Here is a 16502-nt window from a genome sequence, read left to right as displayed (position 1 = left end):
CACACGTAAGATTAAATGGGTGATCAAAAACTTGAGTTGGACTTTGAGTGAGGTGGAAAAATTACTATCCATTTCTGACCGTTCCAGCAGTTCAATGTTGCAAATTGTTCCCACTTTTCAATGATACTATTGGGAATGAGTTCCTTAAGTTCATAGAAGAAAAGGTTTTGCAAAGTCTTTGAGTGAACTTGTAGCATCTGTTTGGATGTTTCTTATTAGGCAGCAGGTTTGCCAATTACAAGCAAAAATGGAAAAAAAAATTCAATAAAGCTCCCTTAATGCTTGTTGAGTGAGTTTGGGAAACTTTTTATATAATGGGAAAGAAATCTTAGAATCCAGTCTAACGTGGAGTTTGTGTTTTGTGCTTGCAAAGATGGTATAACCAATGTGTTTTTCTCTTTTGCTGCATAACAATCCCAAATGGGGGAAATGATTTTTTTGTCAAATATTATCTTAAAAAATTGACATTCATTTTCAGGGAGTTTCAAACTATTAAACATTTATTCTCTGCAATTGAAGCAGTAATGGCTTGAAATTTCCCAAAAATATGCCCTGCAATTATGTGATGCTAACTTTCAGAGAAAAAGGTTGACATGCCAGAGATCTTGTTTTATATTTTTATTTTCTTTGATTCTGCCTCATCTGTGTCTGTCTTGACAAGAGGGCACCAGCATTCTGGATATTAAAGAAGGAACTCAAGAAAATTAAAATTGCTAAGTAAGTGTTACTAAGTAAATCGGTGGAACTGAGTTGACAAGTCCCTGGGTCATGGTAGTTTTCATCTTCGGGTGTTAAAAGAAATAATGAGGTCATTGATATGCTAGTTTTAATTTTATAGAGCGGTCAAGATTCAGGGAAGATTCCTTTAGATTGGACATTAATTCCTGTAACTCCTTTATTCAAAAGGAGTTAGAAAACACAAAACCACAGGCTAGTTTACTGAACATCTATCCGAGAGAAGATCTTACATTTTTATTAAAAAAATGTTATGACAGGGCATGGATGTGCTCAAGGTAATAAGCTAGAGCCAATGTGGCTTTGTCAAAAGGAAATCATGTTTTAACTAATTTATTGGAGTTCTTTGAAGAAGAAACTCGGACTGTTGATAAAGGGGAGCCAGTGTATGTTTTGTACATGAAGTTCCCAAAGACAGTTCATAAGGTGTCCAAACAAAAGTTATTGCAGAAAATAAAACCATCTGGTATTGGAATGGATAGGCTAACAAGGTTGGCTAACAGGAAGCAGAGAGGGACAAATGGGGTCATCTTCAGGCTGGCAGGATATAGTGTGTGGAGTGCCACAGCATTTAGTGCTAAGGCCTCAGTCCTTTACAATTTATATAGATTATTTGGTTGAAGGGAGTGATAGTATGGTAGCTAATTTTGTGGATAGAATAGGTAGGAATGTGAGTTCTGAAGAGGATATAAGGAGTCTAGAAAGGGACATAGATTGGTTAGGTGAATGGGCAAAGATGTGGAAAGTGGAGTAGAGTGTGGGGAAGTGTGAAATTACCCATTTTGGTATAGAATAAAAAGCAGGATAATATCTAAATAAGAGGGTACAGAGAGATTCAAATGTCTTAGATACATGAATGGCAGTAGCTTAGTATGCAGGTACAGCAAGTAAACAGGAAAGCACATGTTATGAGAGGGGAATTGAATGAAAGAGTCGGGAGGTTATGCTTCAGTTACTTGTTGAGACTGTCTGGTGTCCAGTGTACAGTACTGGTCACTCTTGGAGAAGAATGTTAATATATTGGAAGTAGTTCTGAGAAGGTTGAAGAGGCTAATACCTGGAGTGAGTGGCTTGCCTTGAGATAAAGCTAGATAGGCTCGACCTTTTACCCTCTGGAGTTTAGAAGATACAGGTGACTTAATTGAAACATAAGATCCCGAGGGACCTGACCGGGTGGATGTGGAAAGGATGTTTACTCCTGTTGGAGAATCTGTAACGATGGGTCATAATTCAAAGATAAGAGACAGAGATAAGGTGCAGATGAGGGGAAAAGAATTGAGGGTTAAGTCCTTGGAATTCCTTTCTTTGAAAGGCAGTGGATACAGAATTTTCAAATATTTTGAATGCAGTGGTAGATTCCTAATTACCAAAGGGGTGAACGATTATTGGAGATATGCCAGAGTGCAGAGTTGAGGTTAAAATCGAATCAGCCATGATCTTATTGAATGGCATAGCAGGCTCAAATAACCGAGCATGTACTCTTGTTTATTGTTCTGATATTTATTTATTTTGGTATAGCACCTTGCCCCATTCAAGTTCAGATCCCAAGATTTCCTGAACTTACACACTGGATTTGAGTCAGCTGTGAATTTGTGCCTAAAACTTTAGATGCAGCCAAATTTTATTGTAAGCAAGCAATTAAAATACCCTGTTGTTCTGAAGAGTCATTGGACTCAACATGAACTCTGCTGTCTCTCCACGGATACTGTCAGATCTGTGGAGCTTCTCCAACAATTTGTTTCAGGTCTTCAGCATTTCCAGTTTTTTGCTTTAATCAAAATATTAATGTTGTTGATTGAGGTGTGGCAAACTTCTACGTTTCGAAGTTCTATTTACTGCAGAAGTGTCTTTAACCCTGAAATTAAAAACAAGCATATAAACCTAAATAGGAAACTGAGTAGGTCATTTGATCCTTCTAGCCTACTGTGCCATTGAATATGATGCCTGATTATCCTGCTCAGTATTCTGTTCCTGCTTTTTCTCCCCATATCCTTCAGTCACTTTAGCCTGAAAAACTTAATCTAACTCTGTGAAAATGTTCAATATATTTGCCTAGACCATTTTATTGTGCTAGAGAATTCCACAAGCTCACCATGTGCTGGGAGAAGAGATTTCTCCTCATTCTAGTCCTAAATGGCCTTTACAGGTTTCTGAGATTTCCCCTTATAACTTCAGTGATTGTAGTCTTAGTTAATCTAGTCTTTTGTCATTTGCCAGTCCTGTTATTCCACGAACCAGTCTGAAAAACTGACTGGGTCGATGTTCTCTCCATTCTGATTCCAAAAAAAAATTCAACTTAAGTTTGATATTTCAGCTTCTATCTTAAAGCCATGTGCATGTTCCAATCTTTTTTGTAAAATAATTGAATCAATTATAACTTGATTTTAACTCATTTGTTTGTGAATATTCTTAATTTAATTGGCTGCTCAGTCTGTTTAATGTGATTGCCATACAGTCATGACAAATTTATCATTGATTTTCCCCATAAAGTTCTTGTGGATAGTTTTGAGGTCAGCAGTAAATGCCATTCCTGTGCTGTTAAGTATAAAGACTGAGCCATTATATAAGATACATGTATACAAAATTTGAATTATAGATTAACATTTGCAGATGCTGCCCTATAATGCCTGGATGAAAAATGATTTGGAAAATAAGACTAATGTGCTCAGGAGCTTTCTGCCATTTGCATGGTGTGATGTTAAATTGATAAGATTCTGGATTTGTGCAGTTGGTTAGGTATGACCAGGCAATAGAAACTAGGTGTCAATACTTTTTGGTATGGCAATTTGTCTTAGAATTCGCAAGGTTTGTGAAGGTTTGTAGCTCAAGTTGAGGTTTAGGGTGTAGGTTTGCTCGCCCTGTCTTAGAATTGTAAGTTAAAATCAGAGCAGTTAACAGGAGTTGCTTAAACTTGCATTGAAATACTTACCAGTGTTTTAGATCATATGGTTCATTTGTATGGCTACAGTGCACAAGTGGGAATTGCTAAATCTTATGTGTAGTTTTTTTAAACCTGAGATAAAGGCTATCAATTTACAGATGAAAAAGTATGGTCTTTTTGTTGTAATGGTAAAAGAATGATATGCTATCCAGGTATCTTTGCAAAATGCTGAGTTCTAGTTTGCAGAAATCTTTGGTCTGCCTTTCCAACTGACTGTGTTGTTTTGCACTGTACGTGAGACAGTGGGAAGAATCCTGTATTATGCATCTTGAAAGCATTTATGTTGACATATGTAAACAATTCTTTACAGTTCCTTGAAAGAACTCGAGGTGAATGCTTTGGTTTGCAAAGATTTTTTAAAATTCAAGTTTACTGTTTTCATGCTGCAGAACGAAAAGAATTGGCTGTGATTTTTGTTCAGAATACTGTACTTTTTCTTCCTAATCATAGAATGATGCTGACAATGCTAGGAAAAGCCATTCAGTCTGTATGCCTCTGATGAAAGTGAAGGTAACATTTCTTGTATTTTTGGCAAAAATAGGAGGAGGCAAGACAGATGCACAATCAACAGAAATCAGGTTCACGATCTGACTCACGTGAGGATGAAATTTCTCCACCTCCACCCATGAACCCAGTGGTGAAGGGACGACGGCGGCGTGGGGCAATTAGTGCTGAGGTTTACACTGAAGAAGATGCTGCGTCATATGTGAGAAAGGTAGAAACATACTTTTCAGCAAAAGAATGTTCGGTTTTTTTTGGACAGATTATGTAGTCACTCCTTCAATGCAAAGTTACTTCAGGTCATATACTAGCTAATTAATAGTTATACATAAGTTTCATAGGCCACATAGTGAAGCTTATTCTCAACTGTGACATTTAGTTGCAAGACAAAGGTCAAGTTTCCATTACTAATGTTAATGTAATCTGGACAGACTGCCCGTCTGGTATGAAAGATCAAAGAAAGGTAATATAAGTGATTTGCAACAAAACTTATCTGCGTCTCTTTATTTTTGTTGATCATGCACACTTTTGAAATTGCCAGATTTCACTCATTCAAGAAAACTTCGAATTATTGTGATCATTTTCTTTGCATTAGAATACACATTTTAAAAAATTGTATCGAAACGTCAGTTTGCTAAGAAATAAACTAGTGTTTACTCGTCTTGTAATTAAATGGTTCTGTGTAGTTTTTCAATATCATTCTGTAGTTTTAAAATTATTTACTCAGATAAGAAAAATGGACGCTTATTTATAATGTTTAGCACTCTTAAATACATAAAGCATTTTTCAAATGGACAAGTGTTTGATTGCATGGATTAATTGAAGATTTTACTTCTGTTATTATGGCACTGCATTTTACTGAAAGCTAGAACTATCATATGACTAAGTGTAATTTTCCAGAATGGAAACTCTACCAATTATCTATTAAAAGCATTTTTTTGAATCACTGTATAGGTAATTCCTAAGGATTACAAGACTATGGCTGCTCTAGCTAAGGCTATTGAAAAGAATGTGCTGTTCTCACATTTGGATGACAATGAAAGGAGGTGAGGTGGTTCTGATTTGATCTAACTAATTGCAGAAGAAAAAATAATGTTTTTAACAGTGCATCTGATTTTTGTTTGATCACTTCTAATTTAACCTGTGGCAGTGTTTGTAGAGGAATAAGACAGTGTTATTTTCTGGGGCTGTAGATTGTGAAGGAGCAAAAATGGCCTTGGCAGTGATATGCACTACTTGTCAGATGTGGGAGTTTAAAGAGTTTTAAGGGTCACTGCGGATAATATCTGCCATAAATGCTGTTGGATGCGAGTGGATCGGTTGGAGAGACAGACAGAAGTGATGAGGAATTTGCAACAGTATGTGATGGATGGCTGTTATAGGAAGGGGGAATGTCTCAGATACAGTCACAGATGGGTTAACTCCAGGAAGGGTGAGAGAGGTCGGCACCTAGGGCAGGGGTCTTTTGTGGATATACCCATTTCAAACAAGTATGTTGTTTTGGAAAATGTAGGGGGTGATGGATTCTCAGAGGAACGTAGCATGAACAGCCAAGTTTCTGGTATCGAGGCTGGTTCTAATGCAACGAGGGGTACGTCGGCTTCCAGGAGATCAATTGTGTTAGGGGATTCTGTAGTCAGAGGTACAGACAGACGTTTCTGTGGCCAGCAGAGAAAAAGCAGAATAGTGTAGTGTTTCCCAGGTGCCAGGATCAAGGATGTCTGAGAGGGTGCAGAATGTTCTCACGGGGGAGAGGAGCCAGCAGGAGGTCATTGGTTCCGATGTGGAACAATGACATTGCAAGGGAAAAGGTTGAGATTCTGAAGGGAGATTACAGAGAGTTAGGCAAAAATTTAAAAAGGAAGTCCTCAAGAATAGAAGTATCTGGATTACTCCCAGTGCTACGAGCTAGTGAGGGCAGGAATAGGTGGATAGAGCAGATGAACACATGGCTGAGGAGCTGGTGTATGGGAGAAGGATTCACATTTTTGGATGATTGGAATCTCTTTTGGGGTAGAAGTGACCTGTACAAGAAGGACGGATTGCACCTAAATTGGAAGGAGACTAATATACTGGCAGGGAAATTTGCTAGAACTGCTCGGGAGGATTTAAACTGGTAAGGTGGAGGGGTGGGACCCAGGGAGATAGTGAGGAAAGAGATCAATCTGTGACGGGTACAGCTGAGAACAGAAGTGAGTCAAACAGTCAGGGCAGGCAGGGACAAGGTAGGACTAATAAATTAAACTGCATTTATTTCAATGCAAGGGGCCTAACAGGGAAGGCATGGTTAGGAACATGGGACTTGGATAACATAGCAATTATGGAAGCATGGCTCAGGGATGGGCAGGACTAGCAGCTTAATGTTACAGGATACTAATGCTACAGGAAGGATAGAAAGGGAGGCAAGAGAGGAGGGGAGTGGCATTTTTGATAAGGGATAGCATTACAGCTGTGCTGAGGGAGGATATTCCCAGAAATACATCCAGGGAAGTTATTTGGGTTGAACTGAGAAATAAGAAAGGGATGATCACCTTAATGGGATTGTATTATAGACCCCCCAATAGTCAGAGCGAAATTGAGAAACAAACTTGTAAGGAGATCTCAGCTATCTGTAAGAATAATATGGTAGGGCATTTTAACTTTCCAAACATCGACTGGGACTGCCATAGTGTTAAAGGTTTAGATGGAGAGGAATTTATTAAGTATGTGCAAGACCATTTTCTGATTCAGTATGTGGATGTACCTACTAGAGAAGGTGCAAAACTTGACCTAGTCTTGGGAAATAAGGCAGGGCAGGTGACTGAGGTGTCAGTGGGGGAGCACTTTGGGGCCAGCAACCATAATTCTATTCGTTTTAAAATACTGATGGAAAAGGATAGACCAGATCTAAAAGTTGAAGTTCAATATTGGAGAAAGGCCAATTTTGACGGTATTAGGCAAGAACTTTTGAAAGCTGATTGGAGGCAGATGTTTGCAGGTAAAAGGATGGCTGGAAAATGGGAAGCCTTCAGAAACGAGTTAACAAGAATCCAGAGAAAGTATATTCCTGTCAGGGTGAAAGGGAAGGCTGGTAGGTATAGGGAATGCTGGATGACTAAAGAAATTGAGGGTTTGGTTAAGAAAAAGAAGGAAGCATATGTCAGGTATAGATAGGATAGATGGAGTGAATCCTTAGTATAAAGAAAGTAGGAGTATTCTTAAGAGCGAAATCAGGAGGGCCAAACGGGGACATGAGATAGCTTTGGCAAATAGAACTAAGGAGAATCCAAAGGGTTTTTACAAATATATTAAGGACAAAAAGGGTAACTAGGGAGAGAATAGGGCCCCTCAAAGATCAGCAAAGCGGCCTATGTGTGGAGCCACAGAAAATGGGGGAAATACTAAATGAATATTTTGCATCAGTAATTTATTGTGGAAAATGATATGGAAGATATAGACTATAGGGAAAGATGGTGACATCTTGCAAAATGTCCAGATTAGAGGAGGAAGTGCTGCATGTCTTGAAACGGTTAAAGGTGGATAAATCCCCAGGACCTGATCAGATGTACCCGAGAACTCTGTGGGAAGCTAGAGAAGTGATTGCTGGGCCTGTTGTTGAGGTATTTGTATCGTCGATAGCCGCAGGTGAGGTCCTGGAAGACTGGAGGTTGGCAAACGTGGTGTCACTGTTTAAGAAAGGCGGTAAGGGCAAGCCAGGGAACTCTGGACCAGTGAGCCTGACCTCAGTGGTGGGCAAGTTGTTGGAGGGAATCCTGAGGGACGGGATGTGCATGTATTTGGAAAGGCAAGGACTGATTTGGGATAGTCAACATGGCTTTGTGCATGGGAAATCATGTCTCACAAACTTGATTGAGTTTTTTGAAGAAGTAACAAAGAAAATTGATGAGGGCAGAGCAGTAGATGTGATCTATATGGACTTCAGTAAGGTGTTTGACAAGGTTCCCCATGGGAGACTGATTAGCAAGGTTAGATCTCATGGAATACAGGGAGAACTAGCCATTTGGATGCAGAACTGGCTCAAAGGTAGAAGACAGAGGGTTGTCTTTCAGACCGGAGGCCTGTGTCCAGTGGAGTGCCATAAGGATCGGTGCTGGGCCCTCTACGTTTTGTCATTTACATAAATGATTTGGATGCGAGCAGAAGAGGTACAGTTAGTAAGTTTGCAGATGACACCAAAATTTGAGGTGTAGTGGACAGTGAAGAGGGTTACCTCAGATTACAACAGGATCTGGACCAGATGGGCCAATGGGCTGAGAAGTGGCAGATGGAGTTTAATTCAGATAAATGCGAGGTGCTGCATTTTGGGAAAGCAAATCTTAGCAGGACTTATACACTTAATGGTAAGGTCCTAGGGAGTGTTCCTGAACAAAGAGACCTTGGAGTGTAGGTTCAAAGTTCCTTGAAAGTGGAGTTGCAGGTAGATAGGGTAGCGAAGGAATAGTATTGAGTATAGGAGTTGGGATGTCATGTTGCGGCTATACAGGACATTGGTTAGGCCACTGTTGGAATATTGTGTGCAGTTCTGGTCTCCTTTCTATTGAAAATATGTTGTGAAACTTGGAAGGGTTTAGAAAAGATTTACAAGGATGTTGCCAGAGTTGGAGGATCTGAGCTACAGGAAGAGGCTGAACAGGCTGGGGCTGATTTCCTTGGAGTGTCGGAGGCTGAGGGTTGACCTTTATAGAGATTTACAAAATTATGAGGGGCATGGATAGGATAAATGGACGAAGTCTTTTCCCTGGTTTGGGGAGTCCAGAACTAGAGGGCATAGGTTTAGGGTGAGAGGGGAAAAGATATAAAAGAGACCTATGGGGTAACCTTTTCATGCAGAGGGTGGTACGTGTATGGAATGAGCTGCCAGAGGATGTGGTGGAGGCTGGTACATTTGCAACATTTAAGAGGCATTTGGATGGGTATATGAATAGGAAGGGTTTGGAGGGATATGGGGTGGGTGCTGGCAGGTGGGACAGCTGGTCGGGTTGGACTGAAAGGTCTGTTTCCGTGCTGTACATCTCTATGACTTTCAGTTGATTGGTTAAACTCACTAAGGAATTGTAGGCATATTAGTCCTTCAGCAGAAAGTGAGGACTGCAGATGCTGGAGATCAGAGCTGAAAAATGTGTCGCTGGAAAAGCGCGGCAAGTCAGGCAGCATCAAAGGAGCAGGAGAATCGACGTTTCTTCAGAAGGGTTTATGCCCGAAACGTCAATTCTCCTGCTCCTTTGCTGCCTGACCTGCTGTGCTTTTCCAGCGACGCATTTTTCAGCTCATATTAGTCCTTCATTGCAGTACAAAATTGAGTAATATGTGTTAAACCGAGCTTCCTTCTGTCGGATCAGGTGGATGTACAAGATTCAAAATCCTTGTTTGAAGTAGGGTAGGTGGTCTTGTCAAGTTTCTTTTTTCCACTAAGTCCCTCAACCATTGATCAATTGAACATAGGTTGTATAAAAACTCAGCTGAGACAATCTGCATATGAGTTGATGTCTGCAACCACCCACAATGCTTTACAAGTAATTATTTATAAAATGTTTTGGTGTTTGGGGAGAAAAAGTAAAGTTCTCTATAATGCAACCTTGTATTTAGGGGTTGGGAGTTATTGAATTTAACAGTGGGGGAAACGATTTGCGGTGAGGAATGCATTCAGCCATTTCCTGCCCAAGTCTGCATCAAACATAGCTGGACAAGCACAACTTTAATTTGTTTCACCTCATCTTTGAAGACCCATGATTTTGAATCCTACTTTTCCAATGGGTCAGTTTCGTTGGCTGAGGTTTCTCACTTTCTACATAATTTTGTTGATATCTAAGTACTTAAATTGCATATTCAGTCTTCACAGAATTCTCTCCTATTTGTCCTAGTATTCGTACTTAGGACAGAAGAACTGCTTCAGAATCATGAGCAAGTACTGATATATGGTTTATGTGGATCTTCCTAAGCAATATCTGTTTTGTTTCAGTGTATTCTTGAAATACATACTAGCCTTTAATATTTTGTCATAGCTGTGGGAGCACAGCACCTTAAGAGGGTGGCTTTTGAATGGTCTGAGAGAACTTATGGGCAGCTGCCAGTTGTGTGACTACACAGCTTAGAAGAAACAATGCTTCAAAGCTTAATATGCTATATTGTTCTGGTAGGAGTTAATGTCAACGGAATGAAAACATGGTGAGTTTTATTTTGACAGAGCTTAATCTATCAATTCGTACAAGGATCTTAGCCTGCCAGCTACCTCTGCCTGTGCTATGTTTGTTAAAATAATTCAGTTAAGCAACTCTTCACTTGGAATTTTTATTTCTTACAGTGATATTTTTGATGCAATGTTTCCAGTCACTTACATTGCTGGTGAAACAGTCATTCAACAAGGTAAAAATCTACCTCCTTTACCATTTACAGTTATTGTGTCTGCATTTAAGATTGTTTTTTAACAGAATGAACTACATCCTTTGCTTGTGCTTTTATTTCAAGTAGCATGAATGCAGAGAATCAGAATACATATTATGATTTTTAGATTTATCTCCAAGGATACCTATTATGTTAAAGGTGATTTTTCTCATTTGTTTCCAAATTTTCTCCTTCCCAAGTTCTGTAGATTGATACAACAGCTCAGTTTTGCTTCCATGTCTCCCTGACTGGGTGCCATCATGATTATCTGTAACACTGATTATCTTGTATATGTTTGCTCAAAATAACATTTTTGATATGAAGAGCAATGTAGCAATTGTATAATATTGGGAAGTAGGAAAAGTGCATTTCTTGGAAAATTATTTTTGATATGAAGAGCAATGTAGCAATTGTATAATATTGGGAAGTAGGAAAAATGCATTTCTTGGAAAATTAACATTATTCTACTTGGTAACCATAGCCAGCAAGAGTGAACCGGATTGAATCATGGGATTTACAGGGAGGGCATTTGACTCTCCGTGAAATAGCCTTCATAGTCACTCCACTTGTGAATTATGGCACTTTCAAGTATATATCTAACAACTTGATTTTTTGGGGGGTTTGTCCTATCATCTTTTTCAGGAAAATTTCTGACATCCTGACTGCTACATTGGTGAAAGAACTTCACCACATTTTGTCTAAATCTCCTGTCTATTAATCAGGTGATATTGCTTTAACGACCCCTCAACTAAAGAAAATAACATCATTCTGTCTACTCTATCTCAGCCCTTTCTCATTTAATGCACTTCAGTTCGATACCTCTTTGTCTTCTGCTTCAAAGAAAACAACCCCTACCTGTTCTCCTAACTAAAATTCTCCAGTCTTAGCAGCTGTACCCTCTCTAATGCAGTCACATTTTTCTTGTTGTTGTGATCAGAATTGCATGCAGTACTCTAACTGTATAATTTTATACAGTTCCAGCATAATGTTTCCATTGTTAAATTGTGTAACTCAACCAAAAAAAATGAGTATTTCAAATGCCTTTTTTGACAGCCTTATCTACCTGTCCATTCACCATCAGTGTGCATGCAGAACAAGGTCCCATTGTTCCTCTACCTGTCTCGATATCCACTGGTTACTGTGTTTTCACTTACGTTTTCAGTCTTTTTTCAAATGCACTATCTCTCAATTTTCTTTGTTAAACTACTTTTACCAGTGTTCTCCCCATCTGACTAGTCCATTGATATCTTCCTGTAGGTTACAGCTTTCTTCCTCATTATCAGCCAATTTTTGTGTCCTCTGCATGTACCTTAGCAACCTAATGCCCTTCAAGTATGTCACTTACCATTGAAAATTCTCCCCTTTTTATAGGTGTCTAACATGCAGTTCTACCTCCCATTTAAATCCAAATTATTGACGTACTATGAACACCAAGGGGTCTAGTAATGCACTATGCAGGACTACATTGGAACTGCATTTGGATTAATGTGCGAAAGGTTATTTTGGTCTGAAACAGGCACCACCAGAGAGATTTCCTTCCCCGCCCTGTCATCGTTTCAGAGAGACCATTCCCTCCGCGATTCCCTCATCAGATCCACGCCGCACCTACCCCTGCCACCACAGGTAGCACAAAACCTGCGCCCACACCTTCGTCCAAGGTCCCAAAGGATCCTTCCACATCTGACAGGAATTTACCTGTATCTCCACCAATGTCATCTTTATCTTTTTTGCACCTGATATGGTCTCCTCTATCTCAGGGAGACAGGATGCCAACTTGTGGATGGTTTGAGAGCATCGGCGATACCTGTACCAACCAATCCCACTGCCCGTAGCTGAAAACTTAAACTTCCCCCTTCCACTCAACCAAAGGCGTGCACTTCCTGGGCTGCCGTCATTGTCAAACCCTTACTACTTGACACCTGGAGGAAGAATGCCTCATATTCTGCCTTGGGATCCGTAACCAAGCGGGATCAGTGGATTTCACCTTTTTCCTCTTTCTCTCTTTCTTTTTTTTTTCCCCCCCGCCTCCCCCTGTCATTATCCCAGTTTCAAGTCTCCAACTGAGTACTGCTCTCTTGACCTGTCCATCACCTTTCCCGTCTATCCGCTCCACCCTCCTCTCCAACCTATCAACCTCTCCCCCCACCTTCATCTACCTATAGCACTCGCAGCTACGTCCCCACCAACCATACACCCCTCCCACTTATCTCTCAGCCCCCGGGCTCACAAGCCTCATTCCTGATGAAGGGCTTATGCCCGAAACATTGATTCTCCTGCTTCTTGGATGCTGCTTGACCTGAGCTTTTCCAGCACCACACCCTTGACAAAAATAAAATACAGAATGAATTGTTAAGCTCTGGGATACACTGCCTCAAATGCTGGAAGCAGCAAATGCCATAACACCTTTCATGCTTAAATTGTATAAGTATTAGCTGAGGGAAAATTTTTCAGGTCTTGGAAAAAAAGCACATATATAGGACTGTTCTTTCAAAGAGCTGACAAAAGCATGGATTGTATGGCCTCCAGTGTTTCTCACTAATTCATGTAGAAACCACAGTTACTTGAGAGACTAGATGCATATTAGAGATTTAAATTCTTAGTGAATGAAATGAGTTCAGAGCCAGGAATCTGCTGGTATATTGATAGCTTTTGGAGTTTGCAATCAAACTTCTATTTAATGAAGGAAATTGAGAGACTTTAAACTAGATCAGTTCTTTGGGAGGGGGTGGTGAGATGGGAGCAGTGTTGAGGGTGAGTAATGTTCTTTGGGGTGGGGAAGAAGTGCTTTTAAAAATACTTGTGTAGCGTTGCATTTTCTTTGAACTGTTATACTATGCAGAAATTTTGATTATATATTTTTGTTCCCTTAGGTGATGAAGGGGACAACTTCTATGTCATTGATCAAGGAGAGATGGATGTAAGTTTTGAATGAATCAATATAAAACAGTGGAATCTTTTAGTTTGGCCCTACTATTTCAAACTAGGTGTGCAAAGGTTCATCCATTGCATTGTTTGACTGGCACATCTTGCTTTCTGTTAATTTTTGGAACTTGGTACAAGCTGGAATTCTTAATTTTGGATACAGGTTTTATGACAATGTAGTATACATTCCCTCATGTAATAAGTGTCCTTGTGTGGTAAGCCTAACATCAGGCTGCACATCTATATCAAGCTGTGGTATATAAATGCAGAAATCTGGAAGTTTTCTCGTACTATCAATACCACAGGATTTGAGACGTTTAATCATGTACAACTTCATTACAATGCTTATAGCAACACAGTGCTCAAGAAGTATCCACTGTTTGTCAGACAGGTTAACATTAAAGTTTGCAATTTTCTCCTATAGTTTAGTAAGTAGACTTTTCTGGCTGAGTAAGATCTAAGAGATTAGGAACTGATGGACACAGTGGCACCCTGCCAAAGTTAGAAAATTTGGTACTTAATTCTTGGGGGAATTGCCATAATTGCTGAATCACTTCTGTCAGTTGATCCTAAGTGTGGTACTAGTAGGAAGGCTGTGTATGTTGCAAATGAGAATTTTCTTTTTACTAAAGATAGTGTTTCTATTTCTTTAGTTACTTATTGCTTCTGGGATGTCAGTAGTAGTCACAAATTTGTTACCATGCTAATATCAAAGAAAATCGGTTCGAGCTGTAAAGGAAATATTTACTGCCCCTCCAATTTTATAGGAATGCAAACCCAGTGTAAATTTTTCAATGAACTAATTTCTATGCTCAGATTTTAATAAAATTTGTCATTTTAATAAGTTGAGAGAAAAGTGAGTTGAACATCTGAATGCTATTTCCATTATAATGCTTCAAAATATTTCTATATGCCGAATAGATCTAAACAACTTAATTTTCACCTATCATTTGCTGTGTTCACAATACCTCATAATTAAATAAATTTCAAATGTTGAGTGACAGTTCAAACTGGTTTGATTCTAATTTTGAATTTTTGTTGAATCCTTTTGCTTTAGGTTTACGTTAACAATGAATGGGTGACCAGCATTGGGGAAGGTGGCAGTTTTGGAGAACTTGCACTGATTTATGGAACCCCAAGAGCAGCAACTGTCAGAGCAAAGACCAATGTGAAATTGTGGGGTATTGACCGGGATAGTTATAGGAGAATCTTAATGGTAAGACAGTGATCAGCACACACAATATTGCTTTGCTTACTGCAAATCAACATTTTTGAATTTAATTATTATTTTCCAAAATATTTTCTAGTCAACATATGCTTATCATTGGGGTTTGATAATTGCAACAAAATTGGTGACAACTAGTTGCATTTGTAGATATTTTAGAAGCTGCTTTTTTTATTTGTACGGATCTATCTCAAATTGGAAGAAAGGCTTTATTTTATTTAGTGTGGGTTTCACTTGTTGGGCCAGCACCAGTTGACAATCTCTAGATGTTCTTGAGGCTGCCGTGCATTTGATGTTGGGAACGCATTTCAGGAGTTTGGCCCAGTGACCTTGAAATAACATCAATCTATTTCCAAGTCTGGATGGTGAATTGCCTGAAGAGGGCCTGGAAGATGCTGGTGTTTCCATGTAGCTATTACCTCTGGAGATGAAATTAGTTGTGGATTTGTAAGTTGCAGTCGAGGGAACTTTAGTGAATTTCTGCAGTGCATCTTGTAGATGGTACTTATTTCTCCAACTGTTGGTGATGGAAGGTGACTAATGCCAGTCAAGCAGACTGTTTAGTCCTGGATGGTGTCCAGCTGATTGGACGTTCACTCATCTAGACAAGTCATGGGTATGATACAAGTCTGGTATATTCCATCACACACCTGATCTGGGCCTTGTACATCAGTCTGAGGGATCAGAAGGTGATTCACCTGGATTCCTAACTTCTGACCTGCTCTTGTAGCCAAAGTATATGACAGACCAGGAACTGTACTGGACTTGCGGTAATGTCCAGGATGATGTTAGTGATTCAATAATGTTATTGTCATTGAATATCAAATAGTGATGTTTAGGTTGGCTGTCTTTGGAGATATTCTTTGCCCGACACTTGTGTGGTATGAATGTTACCGGTCACTTTCAGTCCAAATCTAGATATTATTCTGGTCTTGCTGCATTTGGACGTAGTCTGCAGGTACTAAAGCAGTCTCCTGAATTGTGCTGAACATTCTGCAATCATCAGCAAACTTTCCCACTTTTGACCTTGCGTTGGAGGGAAGGCCATTAAAGCAGCTAAAAGCAATTGGGCCTAGGACACTGCTCTGGGGAAGTAATGCATAGATGACTAACATCTAACAGCCAAAACCATATTTCTTTGTGTTAATTATGCATTTAACCTGCAAAGAGCCTTCCTTCTGATGCCCTTGACTCTAGTTTTGTAAGACCAACTTGATGTTAAATGTGGCCTTGATGTCATGTGCCGTTTCCCCCCTTCTCTCCTCTCTTCTCTTCCCCCCCCCCCCCCCCCCCCCCCCCCCCCCCCCCCCCCACCCCACTTTCCTGGAGTTCACCTTTTTTTTTGTTGTCAATGCTTGAACTAAGGTTGTAATGAGTTCAGGAACTCAGTAACCCTGGTGTAACAAATTGAGGGTCAGCCAGCCAGTTATTGCTAAGCAAATGCTGTTTGATAGCACTGCTGACCCCCATCCATCATGCTTTGGAGATGCCGGTGTTAGACTGGGGTGTTCAAAGTTTAAAAATCACAACGCCAGGTTATAGTCCAACAGGTTTAATTGGAAGCACTAGCTTTTGGAGCACCGCTCCTCCTTCAGGTGGTCGTAGAGGACGCAATTGTCAGACACAGAATTTATAGCAAAAGTTTACAGTGTGATGTAACTGAAATTATACATTGAAAAATACCTTGTTTGTTTGTTGAGTCTTTCATCTGTTGGAATACTGATAATTTCACTTCTTTCATGAGTAAATCACAAAGTTTTTTTTTTTAAAGTTACATTCTCAGGCTAACTGTAACAA

The 16502-nt window shown here is 39.7% G+C and overlaps 1 protein-coding gene across 1 annotated transcript in view; it reads left to right on the top strand.

Annotated features, from left to right (window-relative positions):
- LOC140464011 (cAMP-dependent protein kinase type I-alpha regulatory subunit) overlaps positions 1–16502 on the top strand; it is a 49870-nt gene that overhangs the window by 12638 nt on the left and 20730 nt on the right. Inside the window, exons 2-6 of the mRNA XM_072558604.1 lie at positions 4218–4391; positions 5132–5223; positions 10479–10540; positions 13429–13475; positions 14538–14696. Of these exons, the coding sequence (XP_072414705.1) occupies positions 4218–4391; positions 5132–5223; positions 10479–10540; positions 13429–13475; positions 14538–14696 (534 nt within the window). The remainder of the gene's footprint in view (positions 1–4217; positions 4392–5131; positions 5224–10478; positions 10541–13428; positions 13476–14537; positions 14697–16502) is intronic.

Source organism: Chiloscyllium punctatum, chromosome 39 (assembly GCF_047496795.1).
Source record: "Chiloscyllium punctatum isolate Juve2018m chromosome 39, sChiPun1.3, whole genome shotgun sequence".
NCBI lineage: Eukaryota > Metazoa > Chordata > Chondrichthyes > Orectolobiformes > Hemiscylliidae > Chiloscyllium > Chiloscyllium punctatum.
Note: the sequence above shows the minus strand (reverse complement) of the source record. Positions and strands in the feature narration are given on the sequence as shown.